We start from the raw sequence: 23,438 nt of genomic DNA, 5'->3' as shown, positions 1-23,438 counted from the left end.
TTTAAGAAGCCACAGATGTGGGACATTAACCTCTAATTGGCATTTTACCCGTGTGTGTCACCTTGTGTGTCTGTACCAAGGCCAAACATTCCGTGGGGGCGGAGACTTCTGATGGGGGCGGAGACTTCTGATGGGGGCGGAGACTTCTGATGCTGGGGGCGGAGACTTCTGATGCTGGGGGCGGAGACTTCTGATGCTGGGGGGGGCGGAGACTTCTGATCCGGGCCATTTGGGTGATTTCTGTTATCATTACAATTTAAAAAGAAGCCAAACAACTCTTTGATAATAAATGGCTTCATATGATCATCACCCTTCAATAAAAGAGCATTTTTTTGGAATGATCAGTCATATTTTCAATATCAATGGCAAAATGCCACAATTTCTACCAGGGTATGCAAACTTTTGAGCACAACTGTAAGTCCCCAATGTGATAAAATTTTGTTGTGAAAGGTTCTTTTTATTGAAACATCAGGGGTCATCTAGACCCCTGATGTCTCCCCTGCCCTCCATTGAAGCTAGTTAAGCAGATTTTTTGCTCCATTCACTTCTTCCCAGCCATAGCAGCCGGAGAAAGTGACAGTCAAACCCAGAAGTATTGTAATGCACATTCTTCCCCTCCTGAGAGGTACCTGCTGTGGGGTTCCTGGGCCTGCAGATGTGCTAGTGGAGCCTGGTCACCGCCAACCTGACGGCTTGTCAGATTTACATACACTCTTGGCTGCTGTCGCAGCTGAGGGTCTGTGTAAAGCCCCCATACTGCTGCTGATATATGATATACGGTGTCAGCGAATGGCTTAGATAAAACCTTTCTGTATTCATTAAAGTGGTTGTGAACCTTTAAATAAACCCAGTCAAGTGACTGGCCTCAGATACAGAGATGAAACAAATCCTCCTATATAAGTTGTACCTGTTTAACTGCAGTCATCCGTTCTCTACATCCGTGCAGAATTTCTACAGCTTGTGTGAGCTTTCAGAAAGCAGGGGGTGGAGAGCTGAATTTAAACTGTGCAGAGCTCAGTGAGATTTGATTGGAGGGAAGACACACACCACCCTTCACACAGCACACAGGAACAGAGCTGAGGCCGTTAATCACAGGCTGTGTGCTACAGATTCCTCCCCTGCCACCATTTTTCTCTTGGTGTCAGGAAAACTTGTCAGAAGTGACTCATGCTGATAGCAGAGGAACGAGGCAGCAGGCAGAAATGACGCTTAGTGCTCTGAATTGAGACGAGTACACCCTATAGATGGGGGGGGGGTTCAATTTAATCGATGTCCACATCAGCATTTTGGTTGCCCTTTAAAGGGACGGTTGTATCAGTAATAGATGCTTAAGAGCACCCTACACCCCCCCCCCCCCCTTACATCAGATGTCATTATTTCAATTATTTTAGACCCAATGATGTTATCACTGGATCCCTCTGCTTCTCTATGCAGTGCAAGAAGATCACGGCCTAGTGAATGGACAGGATGCGTTCTCATGAGTATGAAGTGTCGGTGATCACTCTGATATTGGGCAGAATAGCCTGGTATCATAGGGCCATTTATTTTAAACTGCTTAGAGCTGTTCCTGGCTTTTTGGGCATCATCAGTGCAGTGCTTCTGTGCAGTAGGGTCTGGGCACTATACACCAGCGTTTCTAGATGTACATTTGGCTGTTGGGATGTACAGCACTGATTTGTATGGCTCCAACCACTGTCCTGAAATGAGGAATAATCCTTCACGATGGAACGAGAGGCAGTTCTGTGCGGTCATAGATGGCAAAATCCAATCCCGCCTTCTGCTGCCAATACTCAGGTTGGGCAGTAGAGGGCGCTCATCGCTCATCCAACATCCATCCTGGTTGTAATGTGACATTTCTGGTGGTTGTCTTGTAGATGCGATTTATGCTGCTGTTCAGCCGGCAGGGGAAGCTGCGCCTGCAGAAATGGTACGTCGCCACTTCAGAGCGGGACAAGAAGAAGCTGGTGAGAGATTTAATGCAGACGGTGCTCAGCCGCAAACCGAAAATGTGCAGTTTCCTGGAGTGGAAGGACTTGAAGGTGGTCTATAAAAGGTGAGGACCCTCTACAATCGGCACTCTATATGCGTGTCCTTCACAGAAAACAATCCTTTGTGTCACTGCAAGGTATAATGGTAAATTAATATATTTCAAAAATCTTATCATATAAATTTCTGTCTGTAGCCAAAACATTTTGGTATAGTTTTGGATCGATTATAGAAAGGTCAGACTCCCCACAAGCTGATTCATCTGATCTATCTGTTCTCGATCATTGTCACTGGAAGAAAAGGTGACAAAGTCCCAAATGTTACAGTTGTCACCGGAACAGGAAGTGAGGGGGATTTTTCAAACTGTCTAAGAATGGATTTCCTCTCACATCTCGTTGTGTCTCCAGAACAATACGTGATGCAAAATCTCCATAATGGGACATAAACATTAACCAATACATGCCCGGCCAATAGCCAAAAGGCGGACGGAAAAATGTATTGGATTTCCGGGTTGGACGCCAAATGGCGTCCTCCCGCACATGCGCACTTTTCGCGCTTGCAGAGCTGCGCAGCGGCGCGATCTGTCACCGGCCGTGTACCTCGGACACGGCCGATGACCGATCTGAGTATTGGCTCCGTTGCCGGTACCATGTGACCTGCTGTGACCAATCACAGCGGGTGACATGACAGTTGTATACAATGGTTGGCTTCATTCATGCCATCCATTGTATACTAGTGTCTAGCTGTGAATGGTCACAGCTAATCACATGCACATGTCATGTGATTAGCTGTGGCCAAATCACAGCTAAGCACAAAAAAAAAAAAACCCAGAATGAATCGATGTCATTCAGGTAAATGCTTGCTTATAGCAAAGTAATTCTTTGCTATAAGAAAATTGTGTAAAAAAAAAAAAAAAATACTGATCACTTCCCCAAAGTAGTACAGTGTTACTATGGTACCGTTGTACTACTTTGGTCATAGTGAAATATGAAAAAAAAATCTTAAAAAAAAAGTAATAAAAAATTTAAAATAATAAATTTTTTTTTTAAAAATATATATTTTTTTCATACTGTCACCAGTCAGTGTCCCTGATCACCGCCATGCCAGTTATATGATGACGCTGTACTGCACTGGTGACAGTATGTAAAAAAAAAAATTGTGAAAATAATTTTTTGCATTTTTTCATTTTCCGAAAAATTATGACATAAAAAATACAACTTCAAAAAACTCGCCATGCCTCTTATGAAGTACGTCGGACTGTCTACTTTGCAAAAAGGGGTCATTTGGGGATATCTGTACTGTTCTGACATTTGGGGGGATATCTGTACTGTCCTGACATTTGGGGGATATCTGTACTGTTCTGACATTTGGGGGATATCTGTACTGTCCTGACATTTGGGGGATATCTGTACTGTCCTGACATTTGGGGGATATCTGTACTGTCCTGACATTTGGGGGATATCTGTACTGTTCTGACATTTGGGGGATATCTGTACTATTCTGACATTCTTGGACCTCAAGAAATTGGATTGGCTGTCAGTACTTCAGGACTGATCAATATTCAGATCTATACCATAGTTTGTGAACTCTATAACTTTCCTACAAACTAAATAATACATCCTAATTTGGGTTATTTTCACCAAAGACATGTAGCAGAATACATCTCGGCCTAAATTTATGAAGAACAATTATTTATTTGCAAACTTTTATAACAGAAACAAAGAAAAACGTGTTTTGTTTTTTTTTCAAAATTTTCAGTCTTTTTTTGATAATTTAGCAAAAAATAAAAACCCCAGCGGTGATTAAATACCACCAAAAGAAAGCTCTAGTTGTGTGAAGAAAATGATAAAATTTTAGTTTGGGTACAATGTTGTATGACCGCGCAATTGTCATTCAAAATGTGAGAGCGCCGAAACCTGAAAAATGGCCTGGGCAGGAAGGTGTAAAATTGCCCGGTATTGAATTGGTAAAGCATACGTAAACCCTTACTTTATAAAACACCCCATTCAGTTTAAAATAGAAATGAAAAGCAAAACAGTTGTGTATAGATATAAATAACATTTTGGATACCCTTTTTTTTTTTTTTATCCCCTGTTGACCACATACCCTCTGTTCTCAGCTGCGTAAGCAGCTCATTGAGCTGGGAGTGGAGAAACAGCAGCACACTCATCTTCCTAGTCAGGACATTTCTGATCATTGGAGGAGAGCAGGCTCAGTCCCAGCACAGCTAGAGAACTAGCAGTACACTGGTCTTCCTAGTCAATGGCTATGCAGGGGGGGGGGGCTTGTCAGCACAAGTCGGGTCATTGGAGGAGAGCAGGCAGCAGCATAGCTAGTAAACTAACCCTGCTGTGCTCTCATGCCTGGTGTGGTCAGTTTCTTCTTAGGAAAGCAGAGAGACTGGCAGTAACACCCAAGGATTTCACACAAAGGAAGCAATACAAAGAGAAAAAGATACTTTTTTTTTATACAAGTACATGGCACAGCAGGTACATATCTTAGATTGTACACCCCTTGGGGGTTAGGGACTAATGTGAATGTACTATGTGTGTGTGTGTATATATATATATATATATATATATATATATGTGTATGTATATATATGTGTATATATATATATATATATATATATATATATATATATATATATGTGTGTGTGTGTGTGTGTGTGTGTGTGTGTGTGTGTGTATATATATATATGTGTGTGTGTGTGTGTGTGTGTGTATATATATATATGTGTGTGTGTGTGTGTGTGTATATATATATATATATATATGTGTGTGTGTGTGTGTGTATATATATATATATATATATATATATATATATATATATATATAGCGCTGCGTAAATTGTACCTGAAATAAATGAAACATTTTAAAAAAATATCAGGAATATGAAATGTTGGCTTTACATATTTCTTAAAGCTGACCTTAAAGCGGAGCTCCACCCAAAAGGGGAAGTTCCGCTTTAAGGACTGCTGCCCTGCTCCCCATTAAAGATTGGCACCTTTGGGAGGCGGGTACCTGAATTTGACAGGTACCCGCTCCCATTTCCAGTCCTATCGCCTAGGGGATCGGAAACGGAAGGTGTCCTCCCTCCCTGTAGTCTTTTGGGACACGTGACAGGTCCCAGAAGATTACAGGGCCATTCACAAAGCGCAGAGCTACTCGCACATGCGCAATGGGTACCCGGCTGTGAAGCCGCAAGCTGTCAGAGCGGGTGCCCACATTGAGGATGGCGGCCTCCTGGAATCTAGGACGGCCGTTGAAACGGGCTGCGGGGGACACACCACGGGACCGAGGGACAAGTAAGTGGCTGATTTTTAAACGTTTTTGTAGCTGCTGACTTTTATCTTCTGGGACCTGTCTTGTGTCCCAAAAGACTACAGGGAGGGAGGACACCTTCCATTTCCGATCGCCTAGGCGATAGGATTGGAAATGGGAGCGGGTTCCTGTCAAATTCGGGTACCCGTCCCCCAAAGGTGCTAATCCTTAATGGGGAGTGGGGGAGCAGTCCTTAAAGCGGAACTTCCCCTTTTGGGTGTAATGGTCCTCTAGTTTTCTGGGACCTGTCACGTGTCCCAAAAGACTACAGGGAGGGAGGGGAGAGGACACCTTCCACTTCTGATCGCCTAGGCGGTCAGACCGAAAGTGGGAGCGGGGAACTTGTCAATTTGGGTACCCGCTCCCCCCTGCCCCCCAAAGGTGCCAATCCTTAATGGGGAGCAGTCCTTAAAGCGGAACTTCCCCTTCCCCTGGAATGGTCCTGTAATCTTCTGGGACCTGTCACGTGTCCCAAAAGACTGCAGGGGGGGAGGACACCTTCCGCTTCCGATCGACTAGGCAATCAGACCGGAAGTGGGAGCGGGTACCTGTCAATTCGGGTACCCGCTCCCCCCTTCCCTTCCAAAGGTGCCAATTCTTAATGGGGAGCGGGGGAGCAGTCCTTAAAGCGGAACTTCCCCTTCCCCTGGAATGGTCCTGTAATCTTCTGGGACCTGTCACGTGTCCCAAAAGACTACAGGGAGGAAGGAGGGAGGACAACTTCCGCTTCCGATCGCCTAGCGATCAGACCGGAAGTGGGAGCGGGTACCTGTCAATTCGGGTACCCGCTCCCCCCAGCCCCCCAAAGGTGCCAATCCTTAATGGGGAGCGGGGGAGCAGTCCTTAAAGCGTAACTTCCTATTTTGGGTGGAGCTCCACTTTAAAGCTGACCTTAACTCAAAAGTGAAAGTAGCAGTCCTCCTCTTCCCCACCCCTGCCTCTTTCCAGATAGCAGGTTTCTTTTTTACATAGATAAGGATTGTGCCTGCTTCAGACCAAACCCCAACCCATCATCCACCCCCAACCCCCCACTCGTGTCCACGAACTCTTAATACACATCATAAGTTTGGATTCATTGAGTTTACCAAAAATGTAAATATTGCAGAATATACAGCCTCATGCTACATAACCAAGCTCCATTTCATGCTGAATAAACTAAATTATTAATGTATCCTAAATAGAAAACTATCTTTAGATTGACTTTTACTCCAAAGGCATTTTATTAAAATAAATTTGATAAAAATAAAAAAATCCAATTTAAATAAAAAAAAAAATCTGATTTTTTTTTTTTTTCCTCCCTTGCTTTAACCACTTCCAGACCGGACACTTTTACCCCCTTCCTGACCAGGGCAATTTTCAGCTTTCAGCGCTATCACACTTTGAATGACAATTACGCAGTCATGCAACACTGTACCCAAATGAATTTTTTACCAGTTTTTTGAGACAGATAAAGCTTTATTTTGGTGGCAATTATTCATTTATTTATTTATTTTTTTTTGCTATGTAAATGAAAGTCCAAAAATTTTGAAAAAAAGTGTTTTTTTAAATAAAATTTTGCAAATAAATAATATTTCATCATAAATCTTGGCCAAAATTGATTCCGTTATCTTTTTAGTAAAAAAAAAAAAAATCCAAATTAGTTTATAACCAAAAATTATAATTTTTAAACCTTTTTTTTTTTTTTTACATTTTTATTTTATTTTTTTATATTTTTTATTTTTATTTTTTTTTACATACTGTCACCCTAGCAGTACAGTGTCACCATGGCTTACTACGTCATTGCTTACTACGTGTGAAATCTGTGAATGATCACAGAGGTCACATGGTACAAGGCTATTCACACAACAGCCTTGTACCATGTGACAAGCTGTGACCAATCACAGCTCACTCAGTACTTCTCAATGAGTGCAAGAATGCAGCTAGAAAGAGAAATGATTGCTTTTATATCCTATATGGGTGTAAAAGCAATCAGTGTAAAAAAAAAAAAAAAAAAAAAAAATCTTCATCACCCCCCACAAGTAGTACAGTGTCACCATGGTGACACTACTACTTGTGGGGGGTGATGAAGATTTTTTTTTTTTTTTTTTACACTGATTGCTTTTACACCCATATAGGATGTAAAAGCAATCATTTCTCTTTCTCTCTGTCTGCATTCTTGCACTCATTTAGAAGTACTGAGTGAGCTGTGATTGGTCACAGCTTGTCACATGGTGCAAGGCTGTTGTGAATAGCCTTGTACCATGTGACCTCTGTGATCATTCACAGATTTCACACGTAGTAAGCAATGACTTAGTAAGCCATGGTGACGCTGTGCTACTTGTGGGGGGTGATGAAGATTTTTTTTTTTTTTACACTGATTGCTTTTACACCCATATAGGATGTAAAAGCAATCATTTCTCTTTCTCTCTGTCTGCATTCTTGCACTCATTGAGAAGTACTGAGTGAGCTGTGATTGGTCACAGCTTGTCACATGGTACAAGGCTGTTGTGAATAGCCCTGTACCATGTGACCTCTGTGATCATTCACAGATTTCACACGTAGTAAGCAATGATGTTAGAAGTGACATCTTGCTTACTACTTTGCATGTGATCACTGATTAGCCAATCAGTGATCACATGATCGGGACCTCGTACAGAGGTCCCGTCCGACGATCGGTGTTTTACTGTGTTCGGAGGACACAGCGGGCACCGGATCGCGGTGGGAGCGCGCACAAGCAGGGTGCGGGGAGGCCTTTTATAAACGGTCACCCGACACTGCAGTGCCACCGTCTGGCCGTTTATATGCAACGGCCGGTCGGGAAGTGGTTAAAAAAATCATTGATTTTTATCCATCCTGTTTTTAATATAATTAAATATAGATAATATTATATAATATAATTTAGATGTTAAACTGAATGGGTTTGTTTTACAAGGTGAGGGATCACATATACGTTAAGGCAAGGGTCATCATTAGTTGTGCTGTCTACAATCCATGAGGGGTCCAGGCATGAATCATTGTGGAATACTGTGCATAAATCGCATTACTGTCAATCCTTTCACATCATAACTTGCTGTGTTCTTTCTCCTCACATGGTAACAGAAGGGGCCTGGCTGTGACATCCCTCCATTTGCTGCTGACTCACGTAGGAAGTCCATCTGTGTCGCACATATTGAACAGAAGTAGACATAGACAATGTTGATTAAATGTTGCACTTAATTGCCTAACTGTTGCAGGATAACATCTTTTCCTATAGAATTGTGGGATATGATGCTGATAACTAGGATGGAATACTTGTACGTGAGCATTTTACTGTCATGATCACACTTTTTGTTCGGTTTAAGGTGATTGTTACTTACAAAAATATTTCTAGGTTTACAAACATATCTTACTTGCCTGCTCTGTGCAGTGGTTTTCCGCACAGCAGATTCGATCGTCCTCTTCTGGGGTCTCAGCTCCTCCCCCTCCCTGCCAGGTTCCCCCATAGCAAGCTACTTGTTATGGGGCAATCTTGCGGGCTCGCTCCCAAGCCTACCTGTCTGCATCTATTGACACGGACAAGGCAGGCCGGCGCATTACACCACTCCCTCGTAGTATGCACTCATTGTGTCTATACCCCGCGCTCCCTCCTCACTTGCTGTGATTGACATTAGAAGGAACCGATGGCTCCTGTTGCTGTCTCTGAGCCAGTGAGGAGAGAGAGAGTCACTGCTCTCAGGCACAGCTCTGGGTTGAGATCAGGCTCTGGTAAGTATGAGGGGCTGGCCAGAGGGAAGCTGCACTCGAAAGGTTTTTTTACCTTAATGCAGAAAATGCTTTAAGGTGAAAAACCTTTGACCTTTAGAACCACTTTAATCTTTTCCCGTGCGGCCCATGTATATAAACGGCTGGATGGGAGCAGTGCAGGGGCAGATGGCTGTAAATAAACGGCCTCCCCGATCCCTGCTTGTGTTCGCTCCCTGGGAGCGCACAGCACCACGATCCGGTGCCCACTGTGTCCTCCGGACACAGTGGTACACCAACAGTTGTACGGGACCTCTGTGCGAGGTCCCGATCATGTGATCACTGATTGGCCAATCAGTGATCACATGAAGAGTAGTAAGCAAGATGTCACTTCTGACATTGCTTACTATGTGTGAAATCTGTGAATGATCAGAGGTCACATGGTACAAGGCTATTCACAACAGCCTTGTACCATGTGACAAGCTGTGACCAATCACAGCTCTCACAGTATTTCTCAATGGCTGCAAGAATGCAGCCGGAGAGAAGGAGAAATTATTGCTTTTACAGCCTTTATGGGTTTAAAAGCAATCAGTGTAAAAAAAAATTAAATCTTCATCACACCCCACAAGTAGTACAGTGTCACCATGGTGACACTGTACTGCTAGGGTGACAGTACGTAAAAAAAAAAAAAAATAATAATATAAAAAAATAAAAATGTAAAAAAAAATTTAGAAACATAATTTTTGGTTATAAACCAATTTGGGTTTTTTTTTTTTATAAAAAGATAACTGAATACATTTTGGCCAAGATTTATGAAGAAAGGTTATTTATTTGCAAAATTTTATAAGAAAAACACTTTTTTTTTTTTTCAAAATTTTTGGATTTTTTATTTATATAGCAAAAAAAAAAAATCCCAGTGGTGAATAAATACCACCAAAATAAAGTTTTATCTGTCTCAAAAAACAGCCACTCACCCCTGCACTGCTCCCTTCCAGCCGTTTATGTAAATGGGCCACACGGGAAGTGGTTAACCTCCTTATGTGTTCCTGGCAGATCAAAAGGTATTTTTCTCTACTTGCAGGGTCTATAGATGAGAAAACGGAGGGAACTGCAGGAATATACTGCTTATGTTTCTTTTTGTATTTCCCCCCCCCCAGTATGTGCCCAAAACAACCCCATACTGAAGATTAGTAATGGGCTCAGGTGTGCTCAGGTCCTAGTCCCAACCCACCTGAGTGATCCCACCAGGAAGCTGTCACCTGTACTTGGCCGAGCCATTCCCTGCCCTGCCCAGCTGCATTTTACATGTCGATGTGGGGCGGAGAAAGCCTTGGTCACTTGTGATTGGTACATTACAGGTGACCGCTTCCTAGTGGGATTGCTCAGGTTTGTTGGGATTAGGATTGAAACACTCCTGAGCTCATTCCTACTGAATATGCAACCTTACAAACCCTTTATTAAAGTAACTGAAGTAACTGTCCTCAGGTGACACATAGAGATGAAACAAGTCGTCCTATATAAGTTGTACCTGTTTATCTGTAACAGTGTTTGTAGGGCTCTCTGCACTGGTGTGACCTCCAGGAGAAAAGGATCTTGGGCATCCAGTGGAGGGAAAGGAGACCAGATGACATGGGAGCACACTGTGCACTGGAGCAGCCCTTCAAGAGTGGAAGCAGACTCTAGTAAAGTAAATAGCAGGGAAGGCACCTCCTAAGTGCAGTATGCAGCAGTTAGTGAAGGTTAAAAGCACTTACAAGATGGCAGTCAGATAAAAGCTCATCAGGTATAATGCCAAGGAGGAGTGTCTGCACGTGCTCCGAACCGCGTTACTGCCCCCTTGATATCACGTCCGGCGTTTGTGTTCCACGCCTCTCCTGGAAGTACGGCGTCTGTCTTGCTCGCAGTATCAGGAAGGAGTGTCTGCACATTCTCCGAAATGCGTTAACGCCCCCTTGATGTGTGTTCCAGGCCTCTCCTGGAAGTACGGAAGCCATCTTGCCCGCAACGTCTGAGGAAGGAGTGTCTGCACATCCTCTGAAACGTGTTAACGCCCCCTTGATGTCACGTCCGGCATGTGTGTTCCATGCTTTTCCTGGAAGTACAGCAGCCATCTTGCCCGTGCGTTCCACCACACTCACTACAGCTGGTCGGCTCAGTGTGTCTCCCTGGCATTATACCTGATGAGCTTTTATCTGACTGCTATCTTGTAAGTGCTTTAACCTTTACTACTCAATAAACGGCTGCTTACTGCACTTAGAGGCACCTTCCTGGCTATTTACCTGTCTATCTGTAGCTTTCTTTTCTTTACACAAAGGAGAACAAAGAAACACAACGCCTCTAAGTGTGTCCTGTGAAGGTATTTAATAAAAAGATAAGTAGTAACTCACATCTTAGAATTTAAAAACAGGCTCATGGGTGAGAGGGTGAGACGTCTGTAGCCAGAGGTTGTTGTGTGTCTGATCCAGAGAGGATGCCTAGCATTTTGATGACGTCAGACGCCACATGTGCTGATCCTGGACATCTTGGAGACTCTGCCAAGCCCCACCATCCGTGCTGCATATGCACAGCACCATCTGCTGGCAGATACCTTGGAGATTCCACCAGGCTTACCATCCATGTTGCACATGCACAGCACCACCTGCTGACGGACTCCATTGATCTCCTCTCTGGATCAGACATACAACAACATCTGGCTACAGCCGTCTCACCCTCTTACCCATAAGCCTGTTTTTAAATTCTAAGATGTGAGTTACTACTTATCTTTTTATTAAATACCTTCACAGTACACACTTAGAGGCGTTTGTGTTTCTTTGTTTCCCTTCTGCAGAGTGTTGCTTCGCTCCTACGCAGCTTGCCCTTAGTGCCTACTGGACTACCTTTACCCCTGCCCATTTGGAACCCATCAAATATACATGGACTGCCACACCATGCACCTGTTATCCCTTTTGTATTATTTCTTTTCTCTACACCCTTCTAAAGCAGTGGTCTCCAAACTGCAGCCTGAGGGCCAGATGTGGCCCTTTGCATATGTTTATCCGACCTTTGGGGCACTATTCTGCCTTCTGATACAAAGCACTATTCCCCCTACTGACACCGTTAGTGGGGCATCATTTCTGCCACTGGCGCTGACGATGGGGCACTGGCTGTTCTTTGCACTGGCGCCGCAGTGGGGCACTGGCTGTTCTTTGCACTGGCGCCGACGATGGGGCACTGGCTGTTCTTTGCACTGGCGCCGACAATGGGGCACTGGCTGTTCTTTGCACTGGCGCCGACGATGGGGCACTGGCTGTTCTTTGCACTGGCGCCGACGATGGGGCACTGGCTGTTCTTTGCACTGGCGCCGACGATGGGGCACTGGCTGTTCTTTGCACTGGCGCCGACGATGGGGCACTGGCTGTTCTTTGCACTGGCGCCGACGATGGGGCACTGGCTGTTCTTTGCACTGGCGCCGACGATGGGGCACTGGCTGTTCTTTGCACTGGCGCCGACGATGGGGCACTGGCTGTTCTTTGCACTGGCGCCGACGATGGGGCACTGGCTGTTCTTTGCACTGGCGCCGACGATGGGGCACTGGCTGTTCTTTGCACTGGCGCCGACGATGGGGCACTGGCTGTTCTTTGCACTGGCGCCGACGATGGGGCACTGGCTGTTCTTCGCACTGGCTGTTCTTTGCACTGGCGCCGACGATGGGGCACTGGCGCCGACGATGGGGCGCTGGCTGTTCTTTGCACTGGAGCCGACGATGGGGCACTGGCGCCGACGATGGGGCGCTGGCTGTTCTTTGCACTGGAGCCGACGATGGGGCACTGGCTGTTCTTTGCACTGGCGCCGACGATGGGGCACTGGCTGTTCTTTGCACTAGAGCCGACGATGGGGCACTGGCTGCTCTTCGCACTGGCGCCGACGATGGGGCACTGGCTGCTCTTCGCACTGGCGCCGACGATGGGGCACTGGCTGTTCTTCGCACTGGCGCCGACGATGGGGCACTGGCTGTTCTTTGCACTGGCACCGACGATGGGGCACTGGCTGTTCTTTGCACTGGCGCCGACGATGGGGCACTGGCTGTTCTTTGCACTGGAGCCGACGATGGGGCACTGGCTGTTCTTTGCACTGGAGCCGACGATGGGGCACTGGCTGTTCTTTGCACTGGCGCCGACGATGGGGCACTGGCTGTTCTTTGCACTGGCGCCGACGATGGGGCACTGGCTGTTCTTTGCACTGGCGCCGACGATGGGGCACTGGCTGTTCTTTGCACTGGCGCCGACGATGGGGCACTGGCTGTTCTTTGCACTGGCGCCGACGATGGGGCACTGGCTGTTCTTTGCACTGGCGCCGACGATGGGGCACTGGCTGTTCTTTGCACTGGAGCCGACGATGGGGCACTGGCTGTTCTTTGCACTGGCGCCGACGATGGGGCACTGGCTGTTCTTTGCACTGGCGCCGACGATGGGGCACTGGCGCCGACGATGGGGCGCTGGCTGTTCTTTGCACTGGAGCCGACGATGGGGCGCTGGCTGTTCTTTGCACTGGCGCCGACGATGGGGCACTGGCTGTTCTTTGCACTGGCGCCGACGATGGGGCACTGGCTGTTCTTTGCACTGGCGCCGACGATGGGGCACTGGCTGTTCTTTGCACTGGCGCCGACGATGGGGCACTGGCTGTTCTTTGCACTGGCGCCGACGATGGGGCACTGGCTGTTCTTTGCACTGGCGCCGACGATGGGGCACTGGCTGTTCTTTGCACTGGCGCCGACGATGGGGCACTGGCTGTTCTTTGCACTGGAGCCGACGATGGGGCACTGGCTGTTCTTCGCACTGGCGCCGACGATGGGGCACTGGCTGTTCTTTGCACTGGCGCCGACGATGGGGCGCTGGCGCCGACGATGGGGCGCTGGCTGTTCTTTGCACTGGAGCCGACGATGGGGCACTGGCGCCGACGATGGGGCGCTGGCTGTTCTTTGCACTGGAGCCGACGATGGGGCACTGGCTGTTCTTTGCACTGGCGCCGACGATGGGGCACTGGCTGTTCTTTGCACTAGAGCCGACGATGGGGCACTGGCTGCTCTTCGCACTGGCGCCGACGATGGGGCACTGGCTGCTCTTCGCACTGGCGCCGACGATGGGGCACTGGCTGTTCTTTGCACTGGCGCCGACGATGGGGCACTGGCTGTTCTTTGCACTGGCGCCGACGATGGGGCACTGGCTGTTCTTTGCACTGGCGCCGACGATGGGGCACTGGCGCCGACGATGGGGCGCTGGCTGTTCTTTGCACTGGAGCCGACGATGGGGCACTGGCTGTTCTTTGCACTGGCGCCGACGATGGGGCACTGGCTGTTCTTTGCACTGGCGCCGACGATGGGGCACTGGCTGTTCTTTGCACTGGCGCCGACGATGGGACACTGGCTGTTCTTTGCACTGGCGCCGACGAGGGGGCTCTCGCTGTTCGTCCCACTGGCGCCGACGAGGGGGCTCTCGCTGTTCGTCCCACTGGCGCCGACGAGGGGGCTCTCGCTGTTCGTCCCACTGGCGCCGACGAGGGGGCTCTCGCTGTTCGTCCCACTGGCGCCGACGAGGGGGCTCTCGCTGTTCGTCCCACTGGCGCCGACGAGGGGGCTCTCGCTGTTCGTCCCACTGGCGCCGACGAGGGGGCTCAGTTCCTTACCATAATACTCTAGATTAGCGTCTGGCCCCTCTAAAGTCTGAAGGACAGTAAATTGGCCTTTGTTTAGAAAGTTTGGAGACCCCTGTTTTAAAGCACACAGATCAAAGGCTATTTCTCAACTCCAGCAGGCAGAGGACAGGGATTTGATGTCACACACTGCACAGCAGAGAGCTGAGTGTAATATGACACCTAAGTGGAGGGTAGAAATACATCCCACTCTACACAGTCTCATAGGGAAACATGCACAGCAGAGGCTTTCATTCACCTTCTATGTGCTAGAGTGGGTGACGGGGGTCATATTCTGCCATTCTGTGGTTTCAATAGCCAATAGCAGAGGATTGGCTGAGAAGACAGAAATCGCACTCAGTGCTTTAGATTGTGGCAAGCACACAGTATAGAAGGATATGCTCTTGTTTACTTTTCATATACAAGGTTTACAATCACTTTAAGAGGTGGTTCTTTACTACATGCGTTTTTTTTTTTTTGTTTTTTTTTTGGGGGGGGGGTTTTAGGGTTGCTTTTTTTTTTTTTCTTTGGCCAAGTTTTGCACCTGCTGCTTTGCCTACTGTTACTGTGTCTATTATAACTACTGTAAATATTTTATTTCCCCTTTTAATAAAATAACTGATTTTCTTCTCACTGCATTTTTAAACCATTATTTGAATGTTCTATATGACCATTATTAAGATTCAGTCTAGATGTACTGACCTCCGGCACACTTCTCCCCCCCCCCCCCCCCCCCCAACCCCCACCCACCTCCTGTTTATCTCCTTCTTTAAATCCAAGCTTTCTCTCCTAGATATGCCAGCCTGTATTTCTGTTGTGCGGTTGAAGATCAGGATAATGAGCTGCTGACCCTGGAGCTAATCCACCGATACGTGGAACTGCTGGACAAATATTTTGGCAGCGTAAGTGTTATCTGTGAGACGCACTATGCCTGGGGATTGGGGGGGGGGGGGGGGGGGGGCTGGGAAGTAAGAGCAGTAACCAGACGTGGGAGTAGAAAGAAAAGGATGAAGGGTTTGTGTATAGAAGCTGCAGTCCTAATGTTCCGGGCCTACAAGATTCAACATGTCCATTTTACTTTTATAGGGACTGTCATTTTAAAGGGGGAAAAAAAAAATTAAAACCCAGAGTGTACACACAGTTAAAGTGATTCGAAGGGTAAAAATTAAAAAAAAACCGAACATGTTATGTTTACCTGCTATGTTCAATGGTTTTGCACAGAGCAGTCCTGATCCTCCTCTTGGTTTCCCTGCCAGCACTCCTGGCTCCTCCCCCCTACAAAGTGCCCCCACTTGCTCACCGCTGAGCCCCGCTCTGTGTCTGTTGACACACAGAGCACTGCTTGGCCCCGCCCCCTGCTCTCTGCCCTGTGGCTATGACTATCGTGCACATCACTTGATTGAGATGGGGTTCAGGTAAATATTGGGGGATGCTCCCTCCCCTCTGGCTGTAACTATCGTGCACATCCCTTGATTGAGATGGGGTTCAGGTAAATATTGGGGGATGCTCCCTCCCCTCTGGCTGTAACTATCGTGCACATCACTTGATTGAGATGGGGTTCAGGTAAATATTGGGGGAGGCTCCCTCCCCTCTGGCTATGACTATCGTGCACATCACTTGATTGAGATGGGGTTCAGGTAAATATTGGGGGATGCTCCCTCCCCTCTAGCTATGACTATCGTGCACATCACTTGATTGAGATGCGGTTCAGGTAAATATTGGGGGATGCTCCCTCCCCTCTAGCTATGACTATCGTGCACATCACTTGATTGAGATGGGGTTCAGGTAAATATTGGGGGAGGCTCCCTCCCCTCTGGCTATGACTATCATGCACATCACTTGATTGAGATGCGGTTCAGGTAAATATTGGGGGATGCTCCCTCCCCTCTGGCTATGACTATCGTGCACATCACTTGATTGAGATGGGGTTCAGGTAAATATTGGGGGATGCTCCCTCCCCTCTAGCTATGACTATCGTGCACATCACATGATTGAGATGCGGTTCAGGTAAATATTGGGGGATGCTCCCTCCCCTCTGGCTATGACTATCGTGCACATCACTTGATTGAGATGGGGTTCAGGTAAATATTGGGGGAGGCTCCCTCCCCTCTGGCTATGACTATCGTGCACATCACTTGATTGAGATGGGGCTCAGGTAAATATTGGGGTATGCTCCCTCCCCTCTGGCTGTGACTATCGTGCACATCACTTGATTGAGATGGGGCTCAGGTAAATATTGGGGGAGGCTCCGTTCACACCGATGCGTTTTGAAGTGTTTTTTTGCAGAAATGCACTACAGTCCATTTAACATGGTTTCCTATGGAACATATTCACATCTATGCTTTTTTCAGCTGCTGCGTTTTTTGGAAAGCGCCAGGGACTGAACAAAACGAGGTAAAAACGCCAAACAAACTGCGAAAAGCACTGCAAAACAGACAAAAAGCAAACTGCATAGGTGTGAACGGAGCATAAAGGTTTTTTACATTCTTGCATAGAATCAGGAAAATGAGCTGCTGACCCCGAGCTAATCCACCGATACGTGGAACTGCTGGATAAATCCGTGTTAACAGCGTGTTATCTGTGAGATGCACTATTTTATATATTTTGCATTGCATTTTATTAAACATTGTTAGATATTTGCTAAATCAATTCAGTGAAAGTAAATATTTTAGCAGCGTGTGTTTAAACCTCATTTCTATGTGCAGGTTATTACACTGGAATTAGTTTGCCCGTTTTGGCAGAGGAGAAAATGAAAGATCATCAAAGATCATTTCACAGCCCACTATGAAAGAAGCAGGCCCAATTAAATCTTGGTAATCGCAGACCATTCATCGAAAGGACACCAAGAAGAGAGCAGCATATCTCTGATTAAAGCGGAGCTCCACCCAAAAGGGAAAGTTCCGTTTTAATGCTTTGCCTCCCCGCTCCCCATTAAGGATTGGCACCTTTGGGGAGCAGGTACATAAATTTGACAGGTACCCACTTCCACTGCAATCACCTAGGATTTGATCTCCAAGTGTAATACATAAGGGGGATATGATCTCCATGTATAATACATAAGGGGGGATATGATCTCCATGTATAATACATAAGGGGGGATATGATCACCATGTATAATACATAAGGGGGGATATGATCTCCATGTATAATACATAAGGGGGGATGTGATCTCCATGTATAATACATAAGGGGGGATATGATCTCCATGTATAATACATAAGGGGGGATATGATCTCCATGTATAATACATAAGGGGGATATGATCTCCATGTATAATACATAAGGGGGGATATGATCACCATGTATAATACATAAGGGGGGATATGATCACCATGTATAATACATAAGGGGGGATATGATCTCCATGTATAATACATAAGGGGGGATATGATCTCCATGTATAATACATAAGGGGGATATGATCTCCATGTATAATACATAAGGGGGGATATGATCTCCATGTATAATACATAAGGGGGATATGATCTCCATGTATAATACATAAGGGGGATATGATCTCCATGTATAATACATAAGGGGGGATATGATCACCGTGTATAATACATAAGGGGGGGGGATATGATCACCGTGTATAATACATAAGGGGGGGGGATATGATCACCATGTATAATACATAAGGGGGATATGATCACCATGTATAATACATAAGGGGGGGATATGATCACCATGTATAATACATAAGGGGGGATATGATCTCCATGTATAATACATAAGGGGGATATGATCTCCATGTATAATACATAAGGGGGGATATGATCTCCATGTATAATACATAAGGGGGATATGATCTCCATGTATAATACATAAGGGGGGATATGATCTCCATGTATAATACATAAGGGGGGGATATGATCTCCATGTATAATACATAAGGGGGGATATGATCACCATGTATAATACATAAGGGGGGGGATATGATCTCCATGTATAATACATAAGGGGGGATATGATCACCATATATAATACATAAGGGGGGATATGATCTCCATGTATAATACATAAGGGGGGGATATGATCTCCATGTATAATACATAAGGGGGGGATATGATCACCATGTATTATACATAAGGGGGGATATGATCTCCATGTATAATACATAAGGGGGGATATGATCACCATGTATAATACATAAGGGGGATATGATCTCCATGTATAATACATAAAGGGGGATATGATCACCATGTATAATACATAAGGGGGGATATGATCACCATATATAATACATAAGGGGGGATATGATCACCAATACATCAGTGGTCCATATAATGAACTCGGTGTAGTTATTCACCCTGAGGTCATCACAGAGGACAAGGGGGCACTCTTTACATCTGGAGGAAAATACATTTAATCTCCACGGAAAGGTTTCTTCACAGTGAGAGCTGTGAAAATGTGGAATAGACTCTCTCAAGAGTTGGTTCTGGCCAGCTCAGTGGATTTCTTTAAAAAAAAGTCCTGGATGCTTTCCTAGATACACAGAATATAACTGGATAAAACATTTATAGGTAAAGTTGATCCAGGAAATATCCGATTGCCTCTTGGGGGATCAGGAAGGAATTTTTTTCCCCAGCAGGAGCAAATTGGATTATGCTTTGCTGGGGTTTTTTTTTTTCCTTCCTCTTGATCAACTGAGTATACGATACATTTTTTTTTTTTTTTTAAATGGTTTACCTGGATGGACTTTTGCCTTTTTTCAGCCAGACTAACTATGTAACTAAAAAAATAAATAAATTGGCAGCAAAGAAAACGTGTTTTGTCTTCTGCTAAACTGTGAGCAGACTGTAGCGGTGCCCACCCGGCAAACCAAACCATTGGCACCTGACTACCAACACCCACAGGGTATGCCGGCTAGAACTTGGGACTTCAACCCAATGCAAGGCGACGTTTCAGGCAACAAGCATTACCTGTACCGCTATTTTTCTATAACCCAATAGAACGGCGTCACATTATGTCGTCTTCATTCTTCTTTTGCAAGTCTCTTACGGAGTCTAGCCAATAGTTTTTGTAATTGCGCTTCCACGCAGCTTTCATTGTATCGCAGAGTTATTCTTGCTCAGTAATGGACAGTTTCATGTCTCTGCAACATATAATTAAAATATGAGTCAGATCTGAGCATTACGCACATATTTAATCTTAGAGGACACAAACATCCTGTCCAATCTTGTAAAGTGTTTTTTTTTTTTTGGATGACGCCTCCTCTCTGACCAATGTGATATGGTTTGTTGGGGTGGTGAAAGAACGAGCATTGTAAACGGCGAGTGCTGCGCAAGGTTGGTGTATGAAAATTGGACTGACCGTCTCTAAATGCGTATCAGTCCCATTGTTTGCAGAATTGTTTCTAAATCTGTTGAATCAAGCAAATGTAGATCCTCTTTTTTACTGTTGATCCCCCTTCACCGATTTCTCACATCTTTCAATCAAAATTGAAACTTGTTGAGTGGTCTGGAAAATTTTGATTATTTTGGCCAAGGCTACTCAGGCATAATTTGTCGTCCGTCCATAATTTATTAGCAATAAGAAGGTGCTATTTCTGTCATTTTTCAGTCAAACTAATCGGGGCTGAAAGCACAATTCCATCTCTCACAGCAGCAATTGACTGCTTCCAATTGACCTTTGGCATTAAATTTGATTAAAGTAGAACTTCAGGAATTATATTTATTTCCAACTTGCATTGGTCCAGCTTGGCACAATGTAATCATCCATATGTCATATCCAAAGGGCTGCTCATTGCACACAGTGATAGCCACGATCTTTGGGGTCCTGCTTCCCCTCTGCACACTGTACACAGGGGTTACTGACTTGGCACTACCACTTCAGAAAACACCTTGGATTTGTTTAAATGCACACAAAGCAATCTCTGATTGGATGAGGCGGAGAGGAAGGGTGGATGACATCACAATCTATCCTCATCCAGTCAGAAAGTAACCCCCTGTCGATCTCTTGTGGTCAGTGTGCACAGTGGAAGCTGTTTGAACAGGTCCCCAAATATCACAGCTACCACTACATGTATTGTGTCAAGCTGGACCAGCAATAAAGTTAGTGTTACTAAACCCAGGACCCTGCATTCACTATTTCCGGTCTCCTCGGACCTTGCATTCACTATATCTGGTCTCCCCGGACCCTGCATTCACTATATCTGGTCACCCCGGACCCTGCATTCACTATATCTGGTCTCCCCGGATCTTGCATTCACTATATCCGGTCTCCCCAGGACCCTGCATTCACTATATCCGGTCTCCCCAGGACCCTGCATTCACTATATCCGGTCTCCCTGGACCCTGCATTCACTATATCCGGTCTCCCCGGACCCTGCATTCACTATATCCGGTCTCCCCAGGACCCTGCATTCACTATATCCGGTCTCCCCAGGACCCTGCATTCACTATATCCGGTCTCCCCAGGACCCTGCATTCACTATATCCGGTCTCCCCAGGACCCTGCATTCACTATATCCGGTCTCCCCAGGACCCTGCATTCACTATATCCGGTCTCCCCAGGACCCTGCATTCACTATATCCGGTCTCCCCAGGACCCTGCATTCACTATATCCGGTCTCCCCAGACCCTGCATTCGCTATATCTGGTCTCCCCCAGACCCTGCATTCGCTATATCTGGTCTCCCACAGTACACACAACATGGAAATTTAATTTATTTTAGTAAATATAAACTGCTAAATACCTTTTCTTAGCAGTTAGAGCAGTCTTGTGACTTCTATCAGTGTCCAGCAGAGCACATGTTAAAGCTTGTAGGAGGAGTTTTCTTTCTGCTCTAGGAGGATGCAGAACCCCATGACGCCTGTCTGGACAGTGCTGATTGGCCCTGTGCTGATCACATGTACTCTCCCAAGAAAATAAAAAAAAAACCCTCTCTTTCAATGCACACCAAACTGAGCATATGCAGAGTGTCTCCATATGATTCAGGAGATATGTTTGGGACACTGGAAGAAGGGGAGGATCAGAGATGTTGGGATCAAACCGCATTTTTACACAGGGCAGAGGATTAATCCCTTAGGTTCCACAGTGAGTATAACCAGCATGTTTTACTGCATCTACAGACTGATTTTACTGTTGTGGGTTTAATAACACTTTAATGCCAGCATTTTGTCTTTCAATGCACTAGTTTTGTATCAAGCAGTCCTCATTGACATGATAGAAAGGGTAGTCCACCCAGAAGTGATACTTAAGTTTAGGTGGAAGCTCTGGCTTCAGAAAAATCTTGGACACCTCAACAGTGAGATCTCCCCATCATAATGGCTCCTTTCCACCTAGGAGTTCTGGGTGTTCCTGGACACCTTTGTGTGTTCCAGCTCCTTCTATTAAATTATCTGTAATTTTAAAAGACATCTCGATCCAGCAGTGATGGTGGGAAGGGCTCTTAGGCTCCATTGGAGTCCGCATGCTCAGTGGGGGATCTGTCCGCTGGTCCCTACTGAACATGCGGATGGCTGGTCCATACATAAGCAGAGCAGACACAGCGCACTCTCCTCTATGGGCGGTTGGATGTAAATGGACCCCCTTTCTGTTTTATATCCGACTGCCATCTAATCTCTTCTGCAGACGGATGGGGAACCAATCCCTATTTGTATGTTTCTACCGGATCAGAAGTAGACGGGTGTAAATGAAAACATATGATTTACTCCCGCCGCCTCATAGCGGATCGATCTGCTAGTGTGAAGGGGCCTTAGTGGGCACCAGGGCCGGACTGACCATTTGGAAACTCAGGCACTGCCCGAGGGCCCGGGGTCAGTAGGGGGCCCCATGAGATGCCCCTGGTACCTTTTTCATAGGCTTTTTGAGTTTGGGCAAGGACACAGGGGCCCTATGATCCCCTTTTGCCCGGGGGCCCCATGAGTTGTCAGTCCGCCCCTGGTGGGCACAGCAGTTGTGCAGAATCCTATCTCGGTGGAGATCTTATTAAAAAAAAAAAAAAAAAAAAACTGTCTGGGAGTTCATTTTCTATTATCTACCAAGAAGTGAAATATCACTTTTTGGCACAGTAGACTGTAGCAACAAGCCGTAAAATGGACAAAATATTGGTGTGTATGGCCATTATAAAGGGGGAGGGGGATTAAAGTGGCCCATGCCATACATTCATAAAGCAGTCCTGTGTTACTTATTAATGTTGTTATTTTAATACAGTACAGGATGTATACAAGGCCAGTGGGAAGTGAAAAAATGCCCCGAGGCTGGAGGTCCTTGAGAGGTAAAAAGAGATTGCCCCGGGGCTGGTGGTCTGTGAGAGTAAAAAATGCCCCAGGGTTGGTGGTCAGTAGTGGTAAAAAGAGATTGCCCTGGGGCGGTGGTCCGTGAGAGTTAAAAATGCCACAGGGCTGGTCAGCAAGTGTAAAAAATTCTATGGACACCGGTGTCTTGGTGGGTCACTGTAGGCACAGTTAGGACACTGCAGCGGGGGGGGCTTGGCTAGACAAATCTTGAACTCTCAACCACACTTCACTTTGCAATTTAAAACTGTGCCAATCATTTCTCCTATGCTAAAAAGGCAATCCTACTTATTATTTTTTCCTACGTTTTCCTGCAAAATGTCTTGATAAACTCTGGAATTCATTTTCCCATCAATGACAACAATCCGTCCAGGCCCTGAGGCAGCAAAGCAGCCCCAAACCATGATGCTCCCTCCGCCATGTTTCACAGTGGGGATGAGGTTTTGATGTTGGTGTGCTGGGCCTTTTTTCTCCACACATAGTGTTGTGTGTTCTTCCCAAACAACTCAATCTTGGTTTCATCT

At 46.0% G+C, this 23,438-nt stretch overlaps 1 protein-coding gene across 2 annotated transcripts in view; it reads left to right on the top strand.

The window, feature by feature from the left end:
- The window catches only part of AP1S1 (adaptor related protein complex 1 subunit sigma 1), a 95,670-nt gene that overhangs the window by 26,930 nt on the left and 45,302 nt on the right, over window positions 1-23,438 (top strand). For both annotated transcript variants that reach the window (XM_089663254.1, XM_089663253.1), the window contains exons 2-3: window positions 1,875-2,053; window positions 15,469-15,577. In XM_089663254.1, the coding sequence (XP_089519380.1) occupies window positions 1,875-2,053; window positions 15,469-15,577 (288 nt within the window). The remainder of the gene's footprint in view (window positions 1-1,874; window positions 2,054-15,468; window positions 15,578-23,438) is intronic.

This window comes from Staurois parvus, unplaced genomic scaffold (assembly GCF_062004578.1).
Source record: "Staurois parvus isolate SC_StPar_1 unplaced genomic scaffold, SC_StPar_1.0 ptg001642l, whole genome shotgun sequence".
NCBI classification, from domain to species: Eukaryota; Metazoa; Chordata; class Amphibia; order Anura; family Ranidae; genus Staurois; species Staurois parvus.
Note: the sequence above shows the minus strand (reverse complement) of the source record. Positions and strands in the feature narration are given on the sequence as shown.